A 22894-nucleotide genomic window follows, 5' to 3' on the forward strand; every position below is an offset into this window, starting at 1 on the left:
GCTTTGATGACAAATGACATTTAGGAATTATCAGGGCTGACACATGATAAACACATAGAAACTCACGAGTACAAACAGATGTTTTTCCTAGGAGACACCAGCTTTGTCTGCACAACTAATTAGGAACTATTCCTTCCTCAAGCCCATGAAAATACAACTGGGACAGAATTAACAACATGTATATATGTTCTAATTTCATCTAATTTGGTCTGTCAGCACGCAAAGTCACATATGATCCCCCCAGAAAATGCTAAAAAACCTTGTCAGGAATCATTTTGCAGTAATGAGCATTTCCTCAAGGCTCTTGACAGATCAATAAACTATGTTGCTTTTCTTTACAGGGGAACTAAACAAACCACAAGGAAACCAGAGCAGCGGTATCGAGCAGGAGACCTGACGTGATGCTGACTGATGAAATAAAAGCACTAAAATCTTCAACCGTGATGACACGGTGCACGATTCCGAAGCTCAGAGCAAAATCATAGACATTTTTGTCAGGGCAAGCATGTCAAGCAATGCAATGAAAGCGAAAACGAAGAGTGGGCAGCTCTTTTCAACCGTAAGCACTATTGGTAGCAAGCAAGTTGTTCTCCATGGTTAAATTGCACTTGTGTTAAAGTCAAAGGTCAATGCCAACATGGTGGATGTAGTATGTACTACACATTAGGGATGAACATGACTAAACGATACTGCTGTTGCTGCTAAAAACTGTAGTCGTTCACATATTTTGCCTATTGCACTGAAAAAAAGGGGTAACATCTAAATTAACTGGTTTAATGTGCATGAGAAAATATTATTGTGCATTACTGAATTAACCTAAATACATTAATTTATACCAATAAAACTATTTTTTAATGGGTTAAATCAGGTAAAATGGCTCTAAGATAACAATTTTGGTTACCACATTTTAGAGTGTAGCGCAGGAATTCAGAGGCAGTCTAGATATATGTGGCAATGGATGGTCAATGCTGGGTAACGCGCGCACACACACACACACCTCAGATGCAGTAGCGGTATCCTCAGTACGCTTGCCCTCAGCCTCCGGCCCTCGCAGAGTCTGCAGGAAGAGGGCGGCTTTTCTCTTGCGTTCAGCCTGAAGCTGCCTCTCTTTTGACTCTTTGGAGGCTTGGGCCAGTTTCTCTCTCGCTGCTGCTGCTAACCGGTCCTCCAGCTTCAGTTTGGCTGGAAGAGAAAAGGGAAGAGAGGTCAGACACGCACACACATTTGTCTAGATACACACCCTATGCTCCAAAAACTAAAAGCATGTGCTAGTGAGTTTGCATATAGAGGTGCAGTGAGTTTTTGCTATTAACCAAAAAAAAAAAAATTCTAGATGAGGTCAGCTGTGACTTACCTGGTTTTGTAAGATAGCGTGCCTCGTAAATAAAGTTGTTTTGTGACTACCACAATATAAATATCCCTAATGACATTCACTCTCTGCTTGGGTGTTAAAGGCTGCCTGGCCATGGATCATTTAATAGTCGACAGTGTCTCAATTTAGCTAGTTCGAGTAGGCAGTGTGCTCATGTATAATTTTTCAGGTTTTGTTCATGGGAACGGCGATGGCAAAAGAAAAAGGGAGAAAAAACAAGTCATTATATTATACAAGAACAAGAATAGGGCCCTGTCAGCATTCGCACTAAAAATAGGCCTCCTGCCACGAACAATCACATACAACTCTAGAACAAACACAACTGGAGAGAGAACAGAGGCTTCTCCTTCATTACGTCATCACCGAGGAAATAACAGAGTGTGTTACATTGAGGGAACTCAACAGAGTTGGGTACAAAACGGATGAGATATCCCTTAAGTGTTTTGGCAAATCACAAGTTATTTGCACTGCCCTGAAACGGAAACAATCTTGCAGCCTTGATGTCCTTCTACAATTAAATCGAATCTTTAATTAAACCTAACCCAAAAATTATAAGTACCCCATTATTTACTACCCTCAACCGATCCTATGTGTATATGACATTCTTCTTTCAGACGAAGACAATTGACCGTTTGCAAAGACCCACCCCCTTTAGTTACTGTTGCTATGTCCGACAGCCGTGCTCTCACACCACACACGTTCTCACACAGTAAAAAACATATCATGGAGCAAAGAGGATACGGATAATGCACTGACGGACAGGACAGAGCAGGTTACTTTTAATATGAAATTGCCTCAAACCTAAAATTTGCCATTTTTAAAGAAATGTAAACAATAAATACTGTTTTGTGGCTTTTTAATGTGTGGTGACAGGTCGCTGTAACGCCTCTGTAAAAGCTGTTCGTGAACCTATCATCTCTTCTTCTAGTTAATTTATAGTATTAAATAAACATGGATGAACTTCAGAATGAATGTTGTTTTAACTACGGAAAGACGTCAGTACACACCGTTTTTCAAGATCAAGTCCACCGACGTTAATCTACGAACTCTCACAACTGCATTGTCGGACAAAAATGGCGGATTCAGTGAATTGTGATTGGTCTCCTTGGCTGTCAATCAAACTGACGAAATTATTCTTCCAAACATTATAATGGCAGTCCAAAATTTGAAGACCAAAAAAAGCATATCCATCCATTATAAAAGTAATCCACTTGGTTCTGTGGGGTTAATTAGAGACCTTCTGAAGTGAATCAATGGGTTTTTGTAAGAAAAAAATATCCATATTTAACATGCTTTAAAGTAAAATACCTAGCTTCCGGAGGACCGACTTCCGTATTCAACTTAAGGAAAAAGCGTAACTGCCGTAGGACGTAGAGTAAGCATTTGGAACTGCAAGAAGCATTACACTTTCTTCTTACACTCATTTTTGGGTAAACTATCCCAATTAACAAAGGAGCTTGGAGACAAAACACAATGAAATGACAAGCAGAGATTCCATTAAACCATTTCAGATTTGTTCTGGATAGAAAATTAAAGTATTGTACATTTCACTTGTACAATATTACAATACAAGTCTCCTGATTCAGTGAGAACCAGATCAGACTTATTTATGAATGGATCATTTAAAATGATTGTGTGAGCTGAACCACCAGATTCATTGAAAAGATTTGATATGACACATTCACAAACTGGACAGACACTTCTCTCAATAGATCCAGGGTAGATGTCCACATTCCAGTGAATAAAAGTTATACAGCTACAACAAAGACATTGCATTTTTGTGTAATAATACGATGATTGTAGCCAAATTTGACCTACACAAATGTAGATTTGTTAAAGTTTCTCCAGGTTTTAAGGCATTTAAAACTTACTTTAAATTTTTATATAAATCCTTAAAACAACTAAAAATGGGGGGTGCCTTAAATCTCTCTAAATTACTGACATTATATATGGATTGACCCACCCAGGAATCTAATTTACCCTGTTATAATTTTCTTTTCCTGTTTGTTAGTTGTTGTTGTTTTTTTCTATTATCTTGTTTACAATATGCTGCTTGGCTATATTGTTAATGTCTATCACTGATAATATGTTAATGCCTGTTTGTTATTTAAAATGACTAAAATAAATAAATAAAGTTATACAGCTAATAAAAATAACAAAACAAAATCACAACAAAATTACTAACAAAAATATTCAGTGCTACTCTGAAGAACGAAAATCACACAGACAAGTAAATAACAGCTTTTTCCTTTTTAAGATGATCTATTCCACAAGGCGTCACCTTAATTGCCTCCCAAAACGTACAGAATTAAAAATGATGAGCTATTTTGGCACATCAGTTGGGAGTTGGCTATAAGAATTGCTCTTAAACGCATTGAAGTTGTGTACTAATCATTGCTGTCTTTTCTGAGAACATCCCTAGATAAAAGACTGCAATAACTTTACACGTGTGTGTGACCAGCCTTTTAAATGCAACCCACAGCACTTAACACCTGTAATTTGCTTGTGGCATTTCTCAAAGCATTTTCCGCTTCTCCCTGCAAATGCATTTTCCTCTTCTCTCGCATAATTTCTCATCTACACACTTCAGAAGTCAATGTGCAATTGAAGCTGCAAATAACTGACAAAATCCAATAAGGCTCCCTTTTGAAATTACCAGTACAATTTGTAACATAAACAGGTAAGCTCCGAGGAAAGCACAAGGGGTGTAAATACTTTGCCTCTCAGCTTTCACAACACACAACCGCAAGAGACGGCACAGAGTCGATCCAATAAAACTCTCACTCATGATCATACACAAGCTCACTCCATTCAGTAAATAAACTAAAGGTAATAGACGGACACTTGAAAACGGACTGAGTGCTTGCTGAATTGTGCATCTGTGATTCTTTAACAGCTCATCAATACAGATTATGTTCCTCCGGATGGGTCGATAGTCATGCAATCTAAGCTAGTTTGCTACTGAGTGAGGCCTTCTTTGCTGCAGTGCCATTTATTTCACTTCCCCGTGCAGTAAACGTCCTCTGGGCATCTGGTCTTATTACTGTAATTACCCCTGCATTCCAGGAGAAATTACAGCTCAGCGTTTGGCCGGAGTGTCTGCTGTGTGTAGCCCGGTGTCATTGATAAGGTATAAATAAAATCATATTCAATGAGGAATGAGAAAAAAGCCTACATGTTATAATGAAATGTGTATCTCTTGTTAAAGGAATTCTTCACACAAAAATAACCATCCGTCGTCGTTTATTCCCCTGTTGTTCCACTTGAAACAAAGTACTGAACAATATCCTGGGTTGACCCTTTTCCATACAGTATAATTAAAGTAAATTAGGACTGGGGCTGTTGAGCTCAAAAATGGCAATAAAAAAAGATACCATAACTGCAAATCCATATGATAGCTGTTATTGTTACATACACTGGCGTTTGGTTATGTAACACTGTCGCATCATTGACATCAAACATGGTATTTTACATATAAAAGCATTCATATTTGAATGGATATGGATGGCAAAGGGCAAGACTTTCTATGAATTTTCATACTGAGCGGTGCACAATACGCAATTGAAAATACAAAAACCAATGCACTGGGTAACTCGTGTGTGTACCGAAATGATTGACAGCTGCACAATCACCGCTTTAGATCGCCTAAGTAGAATACTGTATAAGATTTCCATTTCAACTGAATGCATGATAATTCTGCCAGTTTCAGAGCAAAACGCAAAGCTGTGACATGCAATGATGCCCTTCACTCAGCTGGCTAAAACTGGCCTATACTTCCTGGCAATGCTCCAAAATAAAAACTTGTTGATTTTAGGTTTGAAAAAAAGTCAAAATTTCATATAAAAATAAAAAAAGTAAGAATGAAAGTGTAAATATAAGCATTGCATTTTTAAGTGTACTATAAAATATAGTTTATAGTATTTTTAATAAATACTCTTTTTTATTTTATAATAGTATTATCACCCTTTATTTTATATTAAAAAAATAAACTAACAAAAAATACATAAATAACTAACAAACATAAATAATAAATAAAGTGCAATAACACCATTATTAATTATATATATATATATTTTTATAGTTACATTCTATGTGCAGTGTAGTGTGAACACCAAACTGAAATCTCCAGATGCTCCCATGAGAACCAGACAAAAAAAACTAAACTAAACTAAAAACTTATGTACATCCTGATAATCATATCAAATCACAAGAACTTTTGAAGTCCTATTGGAGATGGATAACATTCAAAAGCTCAGTTAAAACTGATTAATAGTGATAAAGTATATTAAAAAAATTGAATAAATACTGTTCTTTTGAAGTTTCCATTCATCAAAGAATCCTCAAAAGTATGATGGTTTCTACAAAAATACCGAGCAACTGTTTTCAACATTGAAAACAATGTGGAGTGTTTTTTTAAGGCCCAAATCATCATAGAATATTTTCTGAAGGATCATGTGACACTTACAGAAAATTCAGCGTTGCCATTGCAGGAATAAATGACATTTTAAAAGTATTAAAACAGAAAACGGTTCTTTTAAACCGTAATAATATTTCATAATACTATTATTTTTAACTGTATTTCTGATCAGTTTTGGTAAGCAATAGAGACTTGACTGAGAGCACAAGGTATATTCTGTTTTTAGCCAAAAACACATTCACAATCTCTCAAGCACTCCAGCAAGTCTCATTTCCTGTGAAGACACTGCCGGTGTCTTTGATTGAGAAGTGTCCATCTTTGTTTAAACTGTGTGAAACACTCCCTCTTAATTATAGGAGACAGTTACTGCTGCTAGTGAGCATGGTCCATATGGACAGATCTATTACATTACGGCCCTGGCTAGAGTAATTTAATGTGCTGCCAGTCATCGTGATGTGACAACGATCCGATCATCTCACCATTTAAAGGCTCTGAGGGTCAAAAGAACAAAGTCTTAGAAGTGCAGCGAAATCCAGTAACTCTTGGCTTAATGTGATCATGATAAACTACTGTTTGTTTCACAATATTTCTTATCTTGTTACAGTAAAAGATGTTTGGCTTCTAAGCTTCTGGCCAATGAGAAATTACATTTGGGCTGCAACAATTACAGTGAAGGAAATCAGCACGAGCTATTTTCGTAAACCTCCACAAACTGACTCCTCAAATCTCTTCGGTTAGATTTTTTCCCCTGAACATTACAAAAGAACAGCCTTGAAAACAGCAAACAATGAATTATTTCAATTAGGACACACTTATGAAACGTAATTCTGAATTCACCAGACAGAGATTCAAAGCTAAAATATGCTTATATGCCTGGAATTTAAAAAGATGGACAATTGTCCAGAACACAATTGTTCATTTAAAACAAAATGTTAATTACATTTTCTTCCAAAGCCTTTGACTTAATAATTTTGAGAAATACCTCTGGCCACTGTTTTCCATATAACGAAAGAGAAAGGAGACCTTCAAGCTCAAAAATGGCAAAAAGAACACCATTAAAATGTAAATATTATCTTCTTTTTCTTCACTTATTCCTTCTTGCCTGCCTTCAATCCTTGTCGTCCTTCCCTTCTGCCCTGTTCAAAATCTACATTTTTCCACTTCCTTTCCTTGCTTTAATTTATTTCATCCTCCCTCTTACTGTCCTTCATTCTTTCTTCCATAATACTTTCCTTCTTTCCCTCTTGTTCATTTCCTTCCTTCCTTCCTTCCTTCCTTCCTTCCTTCCTTCCTTCCTTCCTTCCTTCCTTCCTTCCTTCCTTCCTTCCTTCCTTCCTTCCTTCCTTCCTTCCTTCCTTCCTTCCTTCCTTCCTTCCTTCCTTCCTTCCTTCCTTCCTTCCAATTCTGTTTCTTGATCCTAACACCTTATTCCCTTCCTTCAGTTATGCATCCCTCTCATCTTACATTCCTTGCCTCTTCCTGTTTTATGTTTGTTCCATCTTTCTCCCAACATTCCTTGTCTCTTCCCATTTTACATTAATTCTATCTCTCACCACATTCCTTGCATCTTCCTGTTTTACGTCTGCTCTATCTTGCTCCCAACATTCCTTGCCTCTTCCCATTTTACTTACCTTAATTAACTTAACTTTCTTTTCCTTAATTAACTTAACTTTCTTCCCGTTTTATGTCCGTTCTATCTTCCTCCCACTTGCCTCTTCCTGTTTTATGTCCGTTCTATCTTCCTCCCAACATTCCCTGCCTTTTCCCGTTTTATGTCCATTCTATCTTCCTCACAATATTCCTTGCATCCTCCCATTTTACGTTTGTTCTATCTTCCTCCCGACGTTCCTAGCCTCTTCCCAGTTTTATGTCCATTCTATCTTCCTTCCAACATTCCTTGCCTCTTCCCATTTTACTTACCTTACTTAACTTACTTTCTAAGTTTCACAGAGTTTGAATCAACATGCGGGTGAGTAAATGCTGACAAGTCTATATTTTGGGAACTATTCCTTCAGTAAAAATCTTGAAATACCTTGTTTGGCCTCTTGCTCTTCCTGGGAAAGTGCCGGTTTCTTATCCTCAGCCAATGGAGGTTGAGGTTGCTCTCTGGCTGCCTCAAATAATCCTATGGCCAACTCTATTCCCTCTTGCACCTCCACTTTCATCGCATCCTCATCAGAGTCGTCATCCAGCCGCACACGATTCTTCTCCAGAGGCAAAAGGTCATTTTCTTTTGACTTTATGGCAAAGCAGATAGGTGCGAAAGACGCTGGGAAGTGATAATAGACATTTTGAGTAATCTGAATTAACACACCTTTTCAATGGAAAAGATGGAAAGACATGGCACGGTGTTTTAATGTTGCTGCATGAGGACACACTGAAATGTCAATGTGAATGACAAGGGTGTTCTGAGCTCAGGTGGTGGGGGGCTCAATCATAGAGTGCAGAGCCAGCTTACCTTTAAGGAGCTTGCCCTCGTTCTGCTGCTTGTCAGAAGAGCAATCCGCTGTGCTGTCCTCTCCACTGTTGTAAAGCAAAGAACCCTGTGAGGCCGGGATGACAGGAACAGAGAGAGAGAGGGAAGAGAGACTCAAAGTTACTTTACTTTGCAGACACAGGTTAAGGATGAAAAGTTTTTAGACAAAAGCTCCCTCAAAAGCTTGCCAGTATTTTAAAGGACTTTCTTTGTACCAAACAGATAGTTATTCAGAGCCAGTAATTCCTTAATACGCAGTTTTACAAGTGATGGTGGGAATTTACCGGGGGGAATAGAGTTCAGGCTGCAGGAACAGACGGAGAGAGAATCCATCTCATCCTGTAAAGGGGTATGTTGTATGTGTAATTTTTTTGATGTAAAAGCCTCTTTCTTTCTCTTTCTTTCTTTCTTTCTTTCTTTCTTTCTTTCTTTCTTTCTCTTTCTAGCCTTCCACCTTTCCTTGTTTCCTATCATCCTTCCTATCATTTGACCTCCTTTCTTCTTGTCATCTTCCCTTCGATTTTAACCATCCTTTGTTCCTGCCATCCTTCCATTTACCCTCCCTTCTTTCTGCAAGCCATCCTTCCATTTTACCCTTCTTCCTGCCATCCTTCCTATCATTTGACCTCTTTTCTTCTTGCCATTTTTCCTCCAATTTTGATCATCTGTCCTTTAATTTTGCCTTCCTTTTAACCCTTCTTTTTCTGCCATCCTTTCTTTCATTTTACCCTTCTTTCTTACTGCAATCCTTCCATTTAATCATTTCTTCCTGCCATCCTTCCTTCCAATTTACACTTCTTTCTTTCCTTCACCCTTCATTTTATTTTAATTCATTCCTGTCTTCTATTTTACCCATCCTTCATTATAAAAGGAATATAAAAGTCAAACAATTAGAGAGAACTTTCAGTTGGTATTATTTTTTACCTCAGAAGAGCATTTCCCAATGGCTATATGGATTTTGGCCTGAGCTCTATTAGAATAACAGGGTTTGAGTATTACTCTGGGACCAATGCTGATGGACGAGTATAATCTCTGCAACGTTCTGCAGCAGAGAAAATCACGACAAGCTCCTTCACGGTCGTGTGGTGTGAGAGCAATGCGAGCCTGATGCTCACATTTATCAACCATCTGCCAGCGGATTGCATGCTCAAAATATCTAATTCACCTCAATACACAAGAAAGTCTGGACTCCACACTGTGGAATGGTGAAAAACTCCACACTTTAATGAGGTGCAGCGTTCCCACACTAATGAGATGTTGTTTTCCTTATACTGACCCAAGTCTTTGTATTTTATTCTTTTGTTTGAGTCAGCAGAGTTAGAATATTCTACACTGCTGTGAGCTAATGGGCATTGCCCATCTAATAATAAAGAGAATCACACATACTGTGATAATCCCATGTAATCTCACTGACAGTTTTTTTTGTAACACGAAAAGAAAAAAAAGGATAAGAGAGAGAGATTCTAAAAGTTTAGTGTCCTTAATGGAAGTTTTCAATATTTTACAACTCTATTAAGAAGTGTCTGTAGATTCTCACAGTAGCCTTGGGTAAAATGAAGGGTCAGGGGGACATTAAACCCAGTTAAGAATCTCTCACCCAAAGATGAAAGACAAGATGAAGGAATTAAAGCGGGAGATTGGATCTGTGGCCAGACACTCGATAAAAAAAAGTGAAGACACTGTGTGGAATGAGAATGTTCTTCTTCTACTACTACTACTATTACATATGGTTCAATATATTCAGGATTAATTGTCATGGTGTTTCAAAAGGCGGAAAAAGATTTGTTAGTGGAGCAGTTTAGGAATCGGAAACGTTAAATGGAATTGGAAGCAAAATCATTCAATCCCTTACAATTCCCATCACTACTCCTACCTAGAGGAAAAAACTGCTCTGAATTACAAGCACTCTCGAGCAGTGTATTTGTTTCTGCCTGTATGCTCTGCTCGAAAAAACGAGAACTTTAATGTGCTGTGGTTTTCAGAAAATCCTTCGTTAAAGACCGCTGTTGTCAACTTGCATCACCAAATTAATATCAAATGAACATTAATAACAAAATCAAGGGCTGTTCTTTAGGCTCCCCCCCTGAGCGACATTTCTTCTTCAGCCTTGGGTTTCCTTGAAAATGCTCTCCTGTAGAAATGGTGCCATATTGAATGTCTTCATCCTCTCATATAAAGGCAGTAATCCCATAATCCTGTTTATGGGTAAAGTCAGCAGAAGAAATGCATGCTGATGGATCGTGGCATGTGGAAGCAGCTCTATAATAGCAAAACATGGATGAGCAATGTGAGTATGGGAGAGTTAGAATGCTGTAATTTCGAGTAAAATGGCATGTGGAAGCAGCTCATATGAAGCATCTCATATGAAGGATTACGAAGAGATTGTGATGCCATGGGAAATATAACTGCCATCATCTCTAGGAAAACATGATGTAGGCATAATCAAATACACTCTTTGGTTGATCTTGTTAAATCAGATTATTCACTTCCAAAATTCCTTACATAACACAATGTACTAAACCTTAGAATATTTTACCACTTCTGAGTTCACATTTCTGCCCCAATCCCCTGACACCACATTGTATTAATTGGTACGGTTGCGCCATCAACACCGCACTACCATGAATACCAGCGACAGCTGTTTAGCTCTGTTGCTAAGTAACAACTTGGGAGAAGGATAAATAAAAAAAACTGGAATATATTCTTCTCTTGACTTTTTCACTTGTGGTTTTGTCTATTTGATGCAGGAATGAAACCTATGCATGCTATGTTGAAGAAAAAAAAGGAGGTGAAGGAAGACATTATCATAATTTGATTGTTTAACTTTCTCAAATTACTTTTTTACAAAACAAGCAAATATAAAAACACCAAAAATGCCACTCAACACTTATCTGGCTATCACCAGAACAAGCTCAATTTAGGATTGAACATTGGTCTGGGGAGATTGCTCTGTATTCTCTATTGCACAAGAGGCATGATGAAAAAAACATAATTCAAATGACTCTGTATGCAATTGGATAGTCCTTCAACCAATCAGACCACAAGAGGTGTGATCAACGCGCAACGATCCCTCACTTCTCTATCTGGCACTGTGTTAAACCCGCCAATAGTGTGCCAGCTGGAGAAGCCAGTCTGTGATTGGTTCCCACAAAAGTGCCATTTTGCCATTGCATTTTAACTCATATCTTAAAGGAATATTTTTCCCCAAAATTTAAATTCTGTCATCATTTACTCACCCTCAAATTGTTCCAAATGTGTATGAATTTCTTTCTTCTTCTGAACACAAAGATATTTGGGATAATGTTTGTAACCAAGCAGATCTCTGCAGCCATTGACTACCTTAGTATTTTATCCCCCACTATGGAAGTCAATGGCTGCCGAGATCTGCCTGTTTACATACATTCTTCCAAATATCTTCCTTTGTGTTCAGTAGAACAAAAACATGTATACAGGTTTGGATTAACTTGCAGGTGACTAAATGACAATTTTCATTTTCATTTTCAAGCGGAAAAATGAGAGCAAAACATGATACAATTGTATGTAAAATTATGCCAATTTGCATGTTGTAAGAAAATGTGTCTTTGCAAAAGCAAAAGGTTATGATTTGCCTAGATGCTTATTGCATTTGTCTTTCATCCAGGATGCAAAAAAATACAAGCTGCTCTTCTAAGGCATTTTCTGCAGAGATGAGCAGCAAAAGGAAAGGCTTTGGTGCTTTGGGACTGATTCCCCACAAGTGCAGTCATCATCAATCACTGTTCACTTGGGCAAATTAATCCTGAATGTTTTCTGAGATGCAGACTTTCTCTGTGTGGTTTCTCACATCCTAAACACAGAAAGTAACTTTAATGCAAACCGAACTAAACTTTGACGTCAAACAGACTGAAAACTCTTACGTAAAAATCTCTTACTGCAAGTATTGTTTACAGGCTCTTTTTTCTGAGCAGAGGCAAAACTGCATTTGTAACAACTTGTAAGGATTCGCTAAAAGTTCAGATGGCAGGGAACGCAGAAAGTGACAACAATAACAGTTTTAAGACCAAAAAAAAGGTTTCTTATCTAAAAAGTCAAAAGTAGAACCAAAGTGCTCTCAAGATAGAGGAAGACAACAAATCAAGAGACCAAGAAGAACGTCAACAGTGATATTCTGCTTTAAAGAAGCTAGTGACTCTTTTAGAAATGCAGCTCCTGTTCTCTTAATTAATCAGTCTAAATGAGCTGCTGAAGGTCTTGTACGATTTTATTATTTCCTCTAATCAAGTCATCAACGCAGTGGACCGAAGACGGGTTATCTGAAGAATCCACTGCCATCCTAAGATAACAGGGTAAAAAAGGACACAAAACAAATTGGAATAAAAGGCATGACAGAGTGAGGTAAGGGAGGAGAGGTGCAATCCTGGTTCACTTCCCCAGAGGAAAACACAATGAAAGGAAGCAAACAAAGCAAGCAGGGTGACTGGCTGTTTCACCTCTTCAAAGTGAGCTCAAGTACTGCAGACTGAGCAAAGAAAAAAACGGAGCAAAAATCAAGAACAATGGCTTCCGAGCTAACTGGGCTATAAAGTTAGATAAAGTGTTTGTAGATATGCTAAGAATGACAATGAAAAGAAGGGATATAATAAAATATTTTTTGTTATAGGAGACCATAAAAAACTACTCAGTAGATCAAAACCACTCTTTTAAATGGTAAAAAATTATTATAATTTGTCAGTCTCTGGGTAACATGTAATTTATGTATTGCCACAAAATAACCTTTCCATAAAATAAGCCTAATGAAATACAGAAAAATAATTTTGAATATACCCAACAGTCAAAAATCAAAGTTTCACTCTTATGCACGTTATCACATCAAAAAAAAAAAAAAAAAAAAAAATGGTCAAAAAACGTAAGCTTGGAATATTTTGGAATACGGTTGGAATATTAGAAATAAAAAACACCACACTCATGGGTATCAATCAATTCACTGAATCATTGCTGGCTAAGAAATAAATAATTATTAATTTCTTAGCAAGCAATGTTTACGGTCCAGCTGTTTTCAAATCTACATCATTTGAATATCACAAAATTGATGTCTGTCAAAAAAAAGGTGCACAATACACGGAAGTATTTATGGGAAGAGGTCCAGCGAGTACATGCATTTTCCGGAAAACCCACACTATCAGATGTGGATAAGTAATTGCTTTCTGAGGTGAGGGAAAAAATGACAGCCTTAGTGGCTTCAACATGCTGTCTGTCAGAGACAATAATGTGCATAATACATAACGCGCGCAAGTATAAATTTGTTCACTGAGTGAAATACTTTGCATTGTGTGCTAAAGGGGAAAACAGCCACATCCAATTGAAAAACTTTGCTGGGTTCAAACTTTGTTCAATATGTTGGTTTTGACTGACATTTTCTTTTGATATTCCTGATTTGAATCATTTTCAATTCTTGACTAATCTTTTATTTATAATTTTGGCAATAGATGAACTTTTAAATGAGCGTTAAAATGCCTGTAGTCATCCAATATATTTATTTATATATAGTTGTTTCAAAGATTAAGGCAACTAGTTAAGTTACTTTACTTTACAATTAAAGATGATACATTTATCTATATGATGTTTTACATTTAATTACTACTTAGAACATCTGGACTCATATAAATGGTATGTGTCTGTTAAAACATATTTTTAGAGTTAGGACTACTGTTGTAGGAGGACGGTCAATACAAAGTCGAAATTAGAAACAATGTGTAGTTTAACAGGCATTTGTTGCCTCAGTTATGCACAGCTGCACTGCTAAAGCATGGCATTTTAATAAAGCCACAGCACAAAAAAAAAGACCTATAACTTAATAATATTCAATTTGTTACATTCAGTAAATGCATTATTTATAAGGAAACGACCTATTAAAGCATTTGTTAACCAATATTCATTTCATTGCAAGTTGTATAAATTATCATTCGACAATGCATTATGAATAAACATAGATTAAAAGTGAAAATATATGAACAAACATTTACATAGATTAATCTTATAAAAAGTATTTTAAGCATTTACATTTAAACAAGTATAACGTGTTTTCAAAAAACTAGTTGTTCAGTGTGACCCTAATTTTTTTTCTAATTTTTACACTATAGATCAGACACAATTTTCAAACTGTAAGAAAGTAATCACTAAGGCATCAAAGAAAAATACACGATCATTTTCTTTGCAACTAGAAGAGACATAATAAACAAGGTTATGAGTGACTAATTACACATATAATCTATAATTTATGAAGCAGACATTCAAAGACAAAGACTCAGCTCACAGGCTTAAAACAGAGGTTTGGGTTTGCAAATAGGACTGCTTAATTACCACAGAATTGAACAGGAAGAGCTGCTGTTTGTTCTTGCACTACCACTAATGGCCTGCCAGTTGCTGTAATTACAGACTACGCTTTTAAAGTAGGTATGAGAGAATTTGGGAGTTTTGGTTGGTCCTTAATTGAACTTGCGCACAAGTCACAGCCAGGACTGGATGAGGAAAGATCACATTGTATGTAAGAGAGTGTGAGGAGTGACAATAAATGAACAAGAGAATTAACTAGGGCTGCCAATCGATTCCAATATTTAATCGCGATTAATCACATGATTGTCATGAGTTAACTCGTGATTAATCGCAACTTAATCTCACATTTTTATCAGTTGTAAATGTATTTAATGTAAATGTTTTTAATATTTAATATTATTTTTGAATTTGGTGCTTTCTAGACTGAGAAAAGACAGAACATCCATGTTTGTCTAATGGAGATGAAAGACAACAATTCCCAGAATGCTTCGCTGCCCTACGAGGCCACTCCCAAAGCCACTGCTACTGAATCTCTGGATCACTGTCCCACCGCGTTCATTTTCATAAAATCAGTTCAGTTAGAGAACAGACACTACAATTAAAAACTGAACATACCTGTTCAATATAATGTGATTTAGCCGCTGAGGGAGTATCACAGCACAAACGCAGCAGGAGTCAGACTACGTGCATCGTGATGAGCTGAATGAGCTCCTGATGAGAGCGGAGGTAAGCGTGAACGCGCTCGCAGCAGTCGTTCACAGCACGTGTTCCGTCTGGTGCATTTTCAGTGCATGCCTTTGGAAGCTTAAAATTCATAGGAATTAATTTGAGAATTTGAAACACTCACTTTGCTCCGCACCACTTCGTTTCCACGAATACCTGCGGCTGCCCGAGCAGAGTGCGATCTCACCCCCCATGTGCGGGATGAAAACATGCCGAAAAAAGCTCCCTCTGCTGGCTGTGGTCTTTTGTGGATGATTTTTTCCAGAAATAAAAGGCAAAAATCTCTTTTCTCAGGGGGATATGAGAGGGGGAAGCACAATCATTCGAATGTACTCCAGGGTTTCTACTGATACAAAGCCATATGCTAATCGCTGAAGTAACCCTTTAAGCCTAAACTTAAAAAGTCAGAATAAGCAATGATTACTCTCATTTTAAGAATATATATAAAGGGAGTTTTTACTCTGCCAGTATGTAAAATTGGTAATGTGAAAGCGGTCATGTGGACCTGTGAGCGCAAAAGATGCGCGTTCCCTATTGGACAGCTGGTATTTTGTATGCGTGTGTGTGTGCCTGACTTGTTTTAGCCGATTGTAATGTATTTAGTTAAAAAAACACATGTACTGTAAGTGGTGATGGTGTTAATGATTTACCTCGTACATGAGCGAGAGTGAGCTTGCAGTGCTTTGCGCTCGGACTGCAGAGAATGTGCTTAGTATAAAAACACTTTTCCTGGAGTCTAATAAAAGTTCAACAGGAAATATGGTAGCTTGTAGGCAATAACTGCACTTTTGGTTTAGAATAACAATATAAATGTTAACCCTTTTCTTTATCTTATTAATGTTTGCTACTGCATCCTTTTACATCTATGGCTTATCTCAATTTCTCCAACTACAGGCTATGCCAAGGATCAAGCAGAAAATGCGCAGTTAATCGTGCGTTAATAAATTTAGTGCCGTTAAAATGAATTTGCATTACCGCGTACATTTTGGCAGCCCTAGTATGAACACAAAAATGTGTTAGCATTTGGACAATATCTCTTTCAAATAAAAGCTGTTAAAAATAAAAATAAAACTATCATAGTTTCCAACAATGTTTTCAACACTGGTAATAAAAAAATTGTTTGCACACCAAATAAGTATATTATAATGATTTCTGAAGAATCATGTGACACTGAAGACTGTGGTAATGACCACATAAAATTCTCCTGTCATCAATAAAATATATTTTAAAATATAATAAAATACAAAACGGTTACTTTAAATTGCACTAATATTTTTTTTTATGTTTTACTTATTGTTTAAAATAATGCAGTCTGGGGAAGATACGAGACAAACTTTTCAAAGGTAGTGTAAATATACAAAACATATTAAATAAACAATCTGAAAACTATGGTATTAAAATGTAATTATTTTACTCAATTCAAATGTGACCTTGGACCACAAAAAATAAATAAAAATTAAATAAAAATAAGGGTCATAAGGGTCAATTAATTTTCAAATTGATATTTATACATCATATGAAATAAATGTTTTCCATTGGTTTGATTGGTTTGTTAGGATATGATAACATTTAGCCTTTAGAAAATCTGAAATCTGCAAAAATAGTATGGGAAAAAGTTGTCCAAATTAAGTCCTTAACAATGCATTTTAGATACTGCTAATAATACATTTTTGAGATATGAACATTAGAAAATTGACGAAATATCTTCATGGAACATGATCTTTACTGACATAAGAAGAATCAGAACCCACTTTATATCAGGTGGCTTTAATTACTATGTACTTACAGCAAACAATATGTGCAATGTTCATATTGCTAAATGCTTTTGCTGATATTGAGATTGGATACAGGTAAAGTTAGGGACAGGTGTGGTGGTCTGGATCAGTTTAAGGGTATGGTTGGGTGTAAGGAAAGTTTCAACAGTGTAATTATAACATGTAACTACAAATATGAATTACAGATGAATTTAAATGCAGGTATTTTTATATTCAAGAGCCCCTTCATTCTTCTAAATGCATTTAAGTCACCAAAACCCAAAGAGAAACAGTAGCCTTGGATGCATATAAAAAGAGAGAGGTACACATGATCAAAAATGTGGGAAAAGTGCCCTAGAGGGGGCTGTAAAATGGCATGCTGTCATAGCTGAGATACTGGTGCTCAGAGGCATTTCTCAAAGTCACTGACAGGAGTAGCACATATCCGTCTGCCAAAATAAAACATGAAGAGATTACTACATCCACCATCTTTTAACCACCTCAGGGTCTTAGTAACATCCCAAATGATGAAAATATATATTCAGAATTCCTTTGATTAAACAATAAAACAAGTCTAATTCAAAAAGATTTTTCTATTAATGCAGTTTTCAGCACAATATATTTGGAAGATATTTTGAAATTCCTATGCAAGATATGCAAATATGTCTTTCCCTTACTTAAAGCAACACAAAGATAATTCCTGTCTTTCACTTTTCATGTTTTTAAAGCAGTCTGCTGGATATGAAAGGGAATGCTGAAACCATGCCAGAGGGTAAAAATATAAACACTTCTAAAAAATGAGAGCTTTAATTTACTAAGTTTAGGAAAAAACATTGAATATTGGTAGAGGCAAAAACTAGAAGAGAGAGCAGAGTGGAATAAAAAAAATATGTATTAAAAAATTAATGTCAAACATATTAAAAAAATATTATTTGTTAAGGTTAGTAGCAGTTAAGCCTCAACAGGGTGATCAGCTCCCAAAGCAACGTACAAGGTCTTGTACAACCTTGAACAGGTTCACTTTATGATCATGTGTTAACTATTCTTGTTCATGATTACAAAGCTACTTATAAATATTAAAGGTGCCCTAGAATGAAAAATTGAATTAACCTTGCCATGGCGAAATAAGAGTTCAGTACATGGACATCACATACTGTGAGTCTCAAACACCATTGCCTCCTCCTTCATATGAAAATCTTGTGAATGAAAAACACCACAAAAAAATAAGTGATTCTCAACATAAGGCCAACCGTGACGCAATCGTTGGGGATCATTTATATGTACGCCCCCAACATTTGCATATGTCCGAACATGTGCATTGTCAGGCGGAACGGCAGCCGAATCATCGGGACTGCAGGTAAACAAGACACTCGAGAATAGTAAAAACGGCAGTTCTTATGGACACGTGTCATGTTCCAGGCTGTGCAGGGGACGTGAGAACTTTTCTACCCTTCCCACAGATAAAAAATGCCAACAGTCATGGTTGATGTTTATAATCGGATACCACAAACATTTAATTCAAGATCGTTCGTTTGTTCGGCCCATTTCAAGCAAGCTTCACTTAGCGTCTTAAACTGAAGAAAGTGGCAACTATAATTCTGCAAGCAGTAAGTAGCGATTTATCCACTTATCGACTGTTTAAACAATTTCTGATTAAATTGAAAGTTTCTTAGAGAGACAGCATTGTCTAGATAACGCAAGATGCTAGTACAGTAACAACAGGAAACACCAAGTACCATACAAAACTAAATAGTGTGTCTAATGACAAAGGGTAATATTATTTTATATTACAAAATGCAACCGTAGATACTTTGCTTACAGATCGTTTACTCAATCCTTCTAGCAAACATCACCTTTTCCACCATATAAGTTAAAACGATAGTCATTTGACAAGGCTATTCATTTTGTAAAAATATAAGTTATATATTTATATTTTTGAGAACTTAAGTATGATGTTTTTGCATGCTTGTATTTCAGAGTACATCACAGTCACTGCGTAGCGTACATTGTGACTAACGTTATATAAACATGCAATATCGTTGACAAAAAAAAGACGAGTCTAAATTCACTGGTTTTGGAATGAAGAGTGTTGCCAGATTTCAGTAATTTAAATCCCCCAAACTTTTTTTAGCCATGGCTACAATGGAAGACTTCAAGGTGGGTTTCCTTTATAAAGTTTTAAATATGGCTATTTTTCTTACACAAACGCATCAATTCGAATCAGGAGGCTCTACTAACCCATTGGAGCCGTGTGGAGCACGTTATTTGACAGACAGCTGCATTTTTTATGGACTTCAAAAACAGCTACAACTACTGCTGGGATTAACGTTAGCCTGGACTTTTTAAATATAACTTCGATTGTATTGGTCTGAAAGAAGAATGTCATATACACCTACGATAACTTGAGGGTGAGTAAATCATAGGTTTGGTTTCATTTTTGGGTAAACTAACCCTTTCAGCATTCATTTTCAACATTTAGCAGCAATAGATAAAGGCTACAAGCAGTTTTGAACTGTTTTTCTTCGCGAAAGCTTTGCGTAAGAGCTAATAAAATATTTAATCTCAAGACAATATTTTGTGTCTAATTTATTTGAGACTAGTAGCCGTGTAATAAGCAGGATATTCCGCTTCGCGTCGGGGTCCTGATAACTCTGTCGGGGTTAATTCTGCGATAACAACTGGCTGGGTGTACATTATCTCTTATTTATATTGTATATTAACAAGGTAACCAATTTACAGAATTATCCAGTATTTTCTGACAGTGAACCCATGGAACGAGTCACCTCTCCACATTTTAATTGACAGCCGTCACAACCTACTGTGTTTACTACTTTCTTTTCAACCACTGGTTGGAATTTAAAAAAAACAACAACAAAAAAAGCGGGACAGGTGGTCACGTGACCTAGTAAGGATGACCTGAATCATCCATCCATACATCCATTCATCCATCTAGTGTAGGGCTTTTGAATTTGACAGATAAGTTCAAGGTCATTTTATTTTATATTAGATTGATAGAAGTGGAATGTATAAGTCATTAAAAGCCTAATGGTTACTATATACCAGTAAATACAATTAAATAAATATTTATATGGATTTTATACACATGCATAATAAATGAAAGAATGGAAATTTATATATGTTTTATAAAAGTTTATGTATTATATTTAGCTATAATGTGTGTATATATTATATATATATATATATATATATATATATATATATATATATATATATATATAATATTTAATCAACCTTAAACTCCTCTAATATGCACGGCTTGGGTTTCGTCATGTTTGATGACATGAAGTGAACTTGATCTGCGAGCAGGAAGTAGAAGGCTGCATTTGGATCTCACATGGGTGGGCGGTTTTACCTTTGCTGCGGATGGGGGTGGATGGTCAAAAATACAGAGCAGCTCTGGGATTTGCTGCGTAACAATACAAATAAATAAATAAAAATCAACAAATGGAAGTTCATCACACTCACACTATGGTAATTAGCTAGGCTACAAAAACACCCGAGATATCTGTGAGGTTTTATTTTATTTGTTTTATATGTATTTAATAAGTAATTCAATTAAAATATTGTGCACATGTACACACGTTGCATGAGCGGGCATTAATGGTCAGAAATTCAGCGGGATTAAAGAAAACAGGCCTCCAGTAGGGAACACTGCTTATGAGGCCTGTCAATCCTACAGCTTCTGAGAAATGTAGTAGCACGTTGATCTGCCAGTGGTTGGTCTTTCATGTGAAGAACTCCCCTCATGTGTTTGCAATTTGTATAATGATGCATTTAAAAGTTAAATGACCAAAATAATCATTATTAAAGTTCACAATGCTGTTGCAGATGAAATATAATGTGGATGACGCATAATAAATATACCGGTATATTCGTCAGATTAGATACTGATAACTAAATCACTCAAGCCTATTGATCTAAACCTCTTTACTTAACAGTCGGTATCGCACATTTGCCATGATTGTAGTTTTTTGACCGAAGCGCAATGGGTTGTGGGCAATATTAGCCGTTAGAGAGGGCACAAATATGCACTTTGGGTTTTAACCTAAAAAACTAAACCATCCAGGTTATCTTTGGAGTACTAATTTCAACATACTATGATTTGGAGCACACAAATTCTAATTTCGGATAACATTTAGGTTAGGTATGCGCAAATATATGCGAATTGGGACGTAGCAATACAAACTGCAAAGCGAAGAGGCGCAAAGACTGGAATTGGGAACCCCTGCTCTAGAGAGCAGTGTAATAAGCAAAAGAAATGCTCTATTGCATTCTAGAAGAAAGCTTTGTGTAGTTCAGAAATCCTTATAATGTATAAAAATAGTCGCTCAGAGTGGAGGGTGGAAATGTAGTATTGTGGGGGGAAAAAGAACATTTTGATAAAAATTTTAATAACATGTTGCAATATTTGTGTGAAAAGGAAAAATGTGTGTGTGTATGTGTGTGTGTGTGTGTGTGAGAGAGAGAGAGACGGAGAGCGAGAGAGATAGCGATAGAGATAGGGCGAAAGAGAGAGCGAGCGAGCGAGCGAGAGAGAGAGAGAGCGAGAGAGAGAGCGAGAGAGAGAGAGTGAGAGAGAGAGCGAGAGAGAGAGAGAGAGAGCGAGTGTTGGCAGAGAGTTGATGGCATAGATATGTACTTTTACAACAAATTAAATATCAACCCAGTTCTTGCCATTGCGTGCAATAAAATGCATCAAATGAAAGCTCAGTTACACAGAGGTCTGGAACTGCAGAGAAATGTTTCCAGTTTTCATTAAAAGCAGCTAAAAAGGCAGACCGTTTTATTTAAACATGAGAGCGTGCCAAAACCTCAGGGCTGGAACCGTTGGCGGTGCAGCATTTATGTCTTACGGAGAAATTCAAAAGCTTCAGCACAAAAACATTATTGATGATTTATGAAGTTGAGGGACCAGTCAAACGCCTTGATTATTACAGAGGGAAATATTAACAAGGACCTCACCAAAGCAAGCAAAAATAAAATCCCAATAAGGTTCCTAAAATGCCACACAAGTACAAAACTTAGTCGATTTCATTCCAATTATCTTAGAGGAGAAACTTAGAGAAGTTCTATGATTAAAAGACTAATCAAATAATTAGACAATAAATAAAACCAAAAAACAACAATTCTATCATTGATCTGGCAGTGTTTAGCAGCATTTAATACCATCCTAGACTTGTTTTAATGGAACTGACATGTAAATCTTGTCTGATAAGGTGAAATAAAAAAGTACAATGGACCCTGAGACATTAATTACAATGTTTTAAAAGTCCTTATTAAACAAGAGTACATGTTCTTCAAAGAGAACACTTCAGGAACTATGATGATGGCTAAAGCAGACGGTTTTAAACACGAGACTGGCAATTACAAGAATCGGGACTTTCAGAACCTGCCAACTTTAAGGTCAAACTCCTTACCTGACCTTAAAGTAATTCAAAGCTCCTGAAGCGTCCAGGCTAATACTTCACCCTCTAAAAGTCAAGCCACAGCAGACTCAGTCTCCAGACACAATTCTGCATTGTAAAAAGCTTTTTACACCACAAGTTCCCTCATATATTTCCAGGGGGGAAAAGATACGAAGAGGGAACAAACACATGAAATTTGGTTAAATATAGCTGACTTAAAGCAGTCAGACTTTGCTGAGATGAAGAAATCGGAACTAAATGTCATTTGCTTTGAAGAAGATCCCAGAACATCAAGTTTAAATGCTGGCTGAGACTGACGAATTTACAGGGCTGCTGAACTTTGCGAATCATGCTAAACTTCCCCAGTAGATCCTGAATTAGTGAGGAGGAACAATATAACAACATGTAATGCAA

At 36.6% G+C, this 22894-nt stretch overlaps 1 protein-coding gene across 4 annotated transcripts in view; it reads right to left on the bottom strand.

The window, feature by feature from the left end:
* Positions 1 to 22894, bottom strand: part of sfswap (splicing factor SWAP) — a 113616-nt gene that overhangs the window by 43709 nt on the left and 47013 nt on the right. For all 4 annotated transcript variants that reach the window (XM_067424579.1, XM_067424582.1, XM_067424580.1 and 1 more), the window contains exons 11-13: positions 8248 to 8332; positions 7822 to 8058; positions 998 to 1182 (exon numbers count right to left, since the gene is read on the bottom strand). In XM_067424579.1, coding sequence (XP_067280680.1) covers positions 998 to 1182; positions 7822 to 8058; positions 8248 to 8332 — 507 coding nt within the window. The remainder of the gene's footprint in view (positions 1 to 997; positions 1183 to 7821; positions 8059 to 8247; positions 8333 to 22894) is intronic.

The sequence above is a fragment of the Pseudorasbora parva genome, chromosome 18, assembly GCF_024679245.1.
Source record: "Pseudorasbora parva isolate DD20220531a chromosome 18, ASM2467924v1, whole genome shotgun sequence".
In the NCBI taxonomy this organism is placed as follows: domain Eukaryota; kingdom Metazoa; phylum Chordata; class Actinopteri; order Cypriniformes; family Gobionidae; genus Pseudorasbora; species Pseudorasbora parva.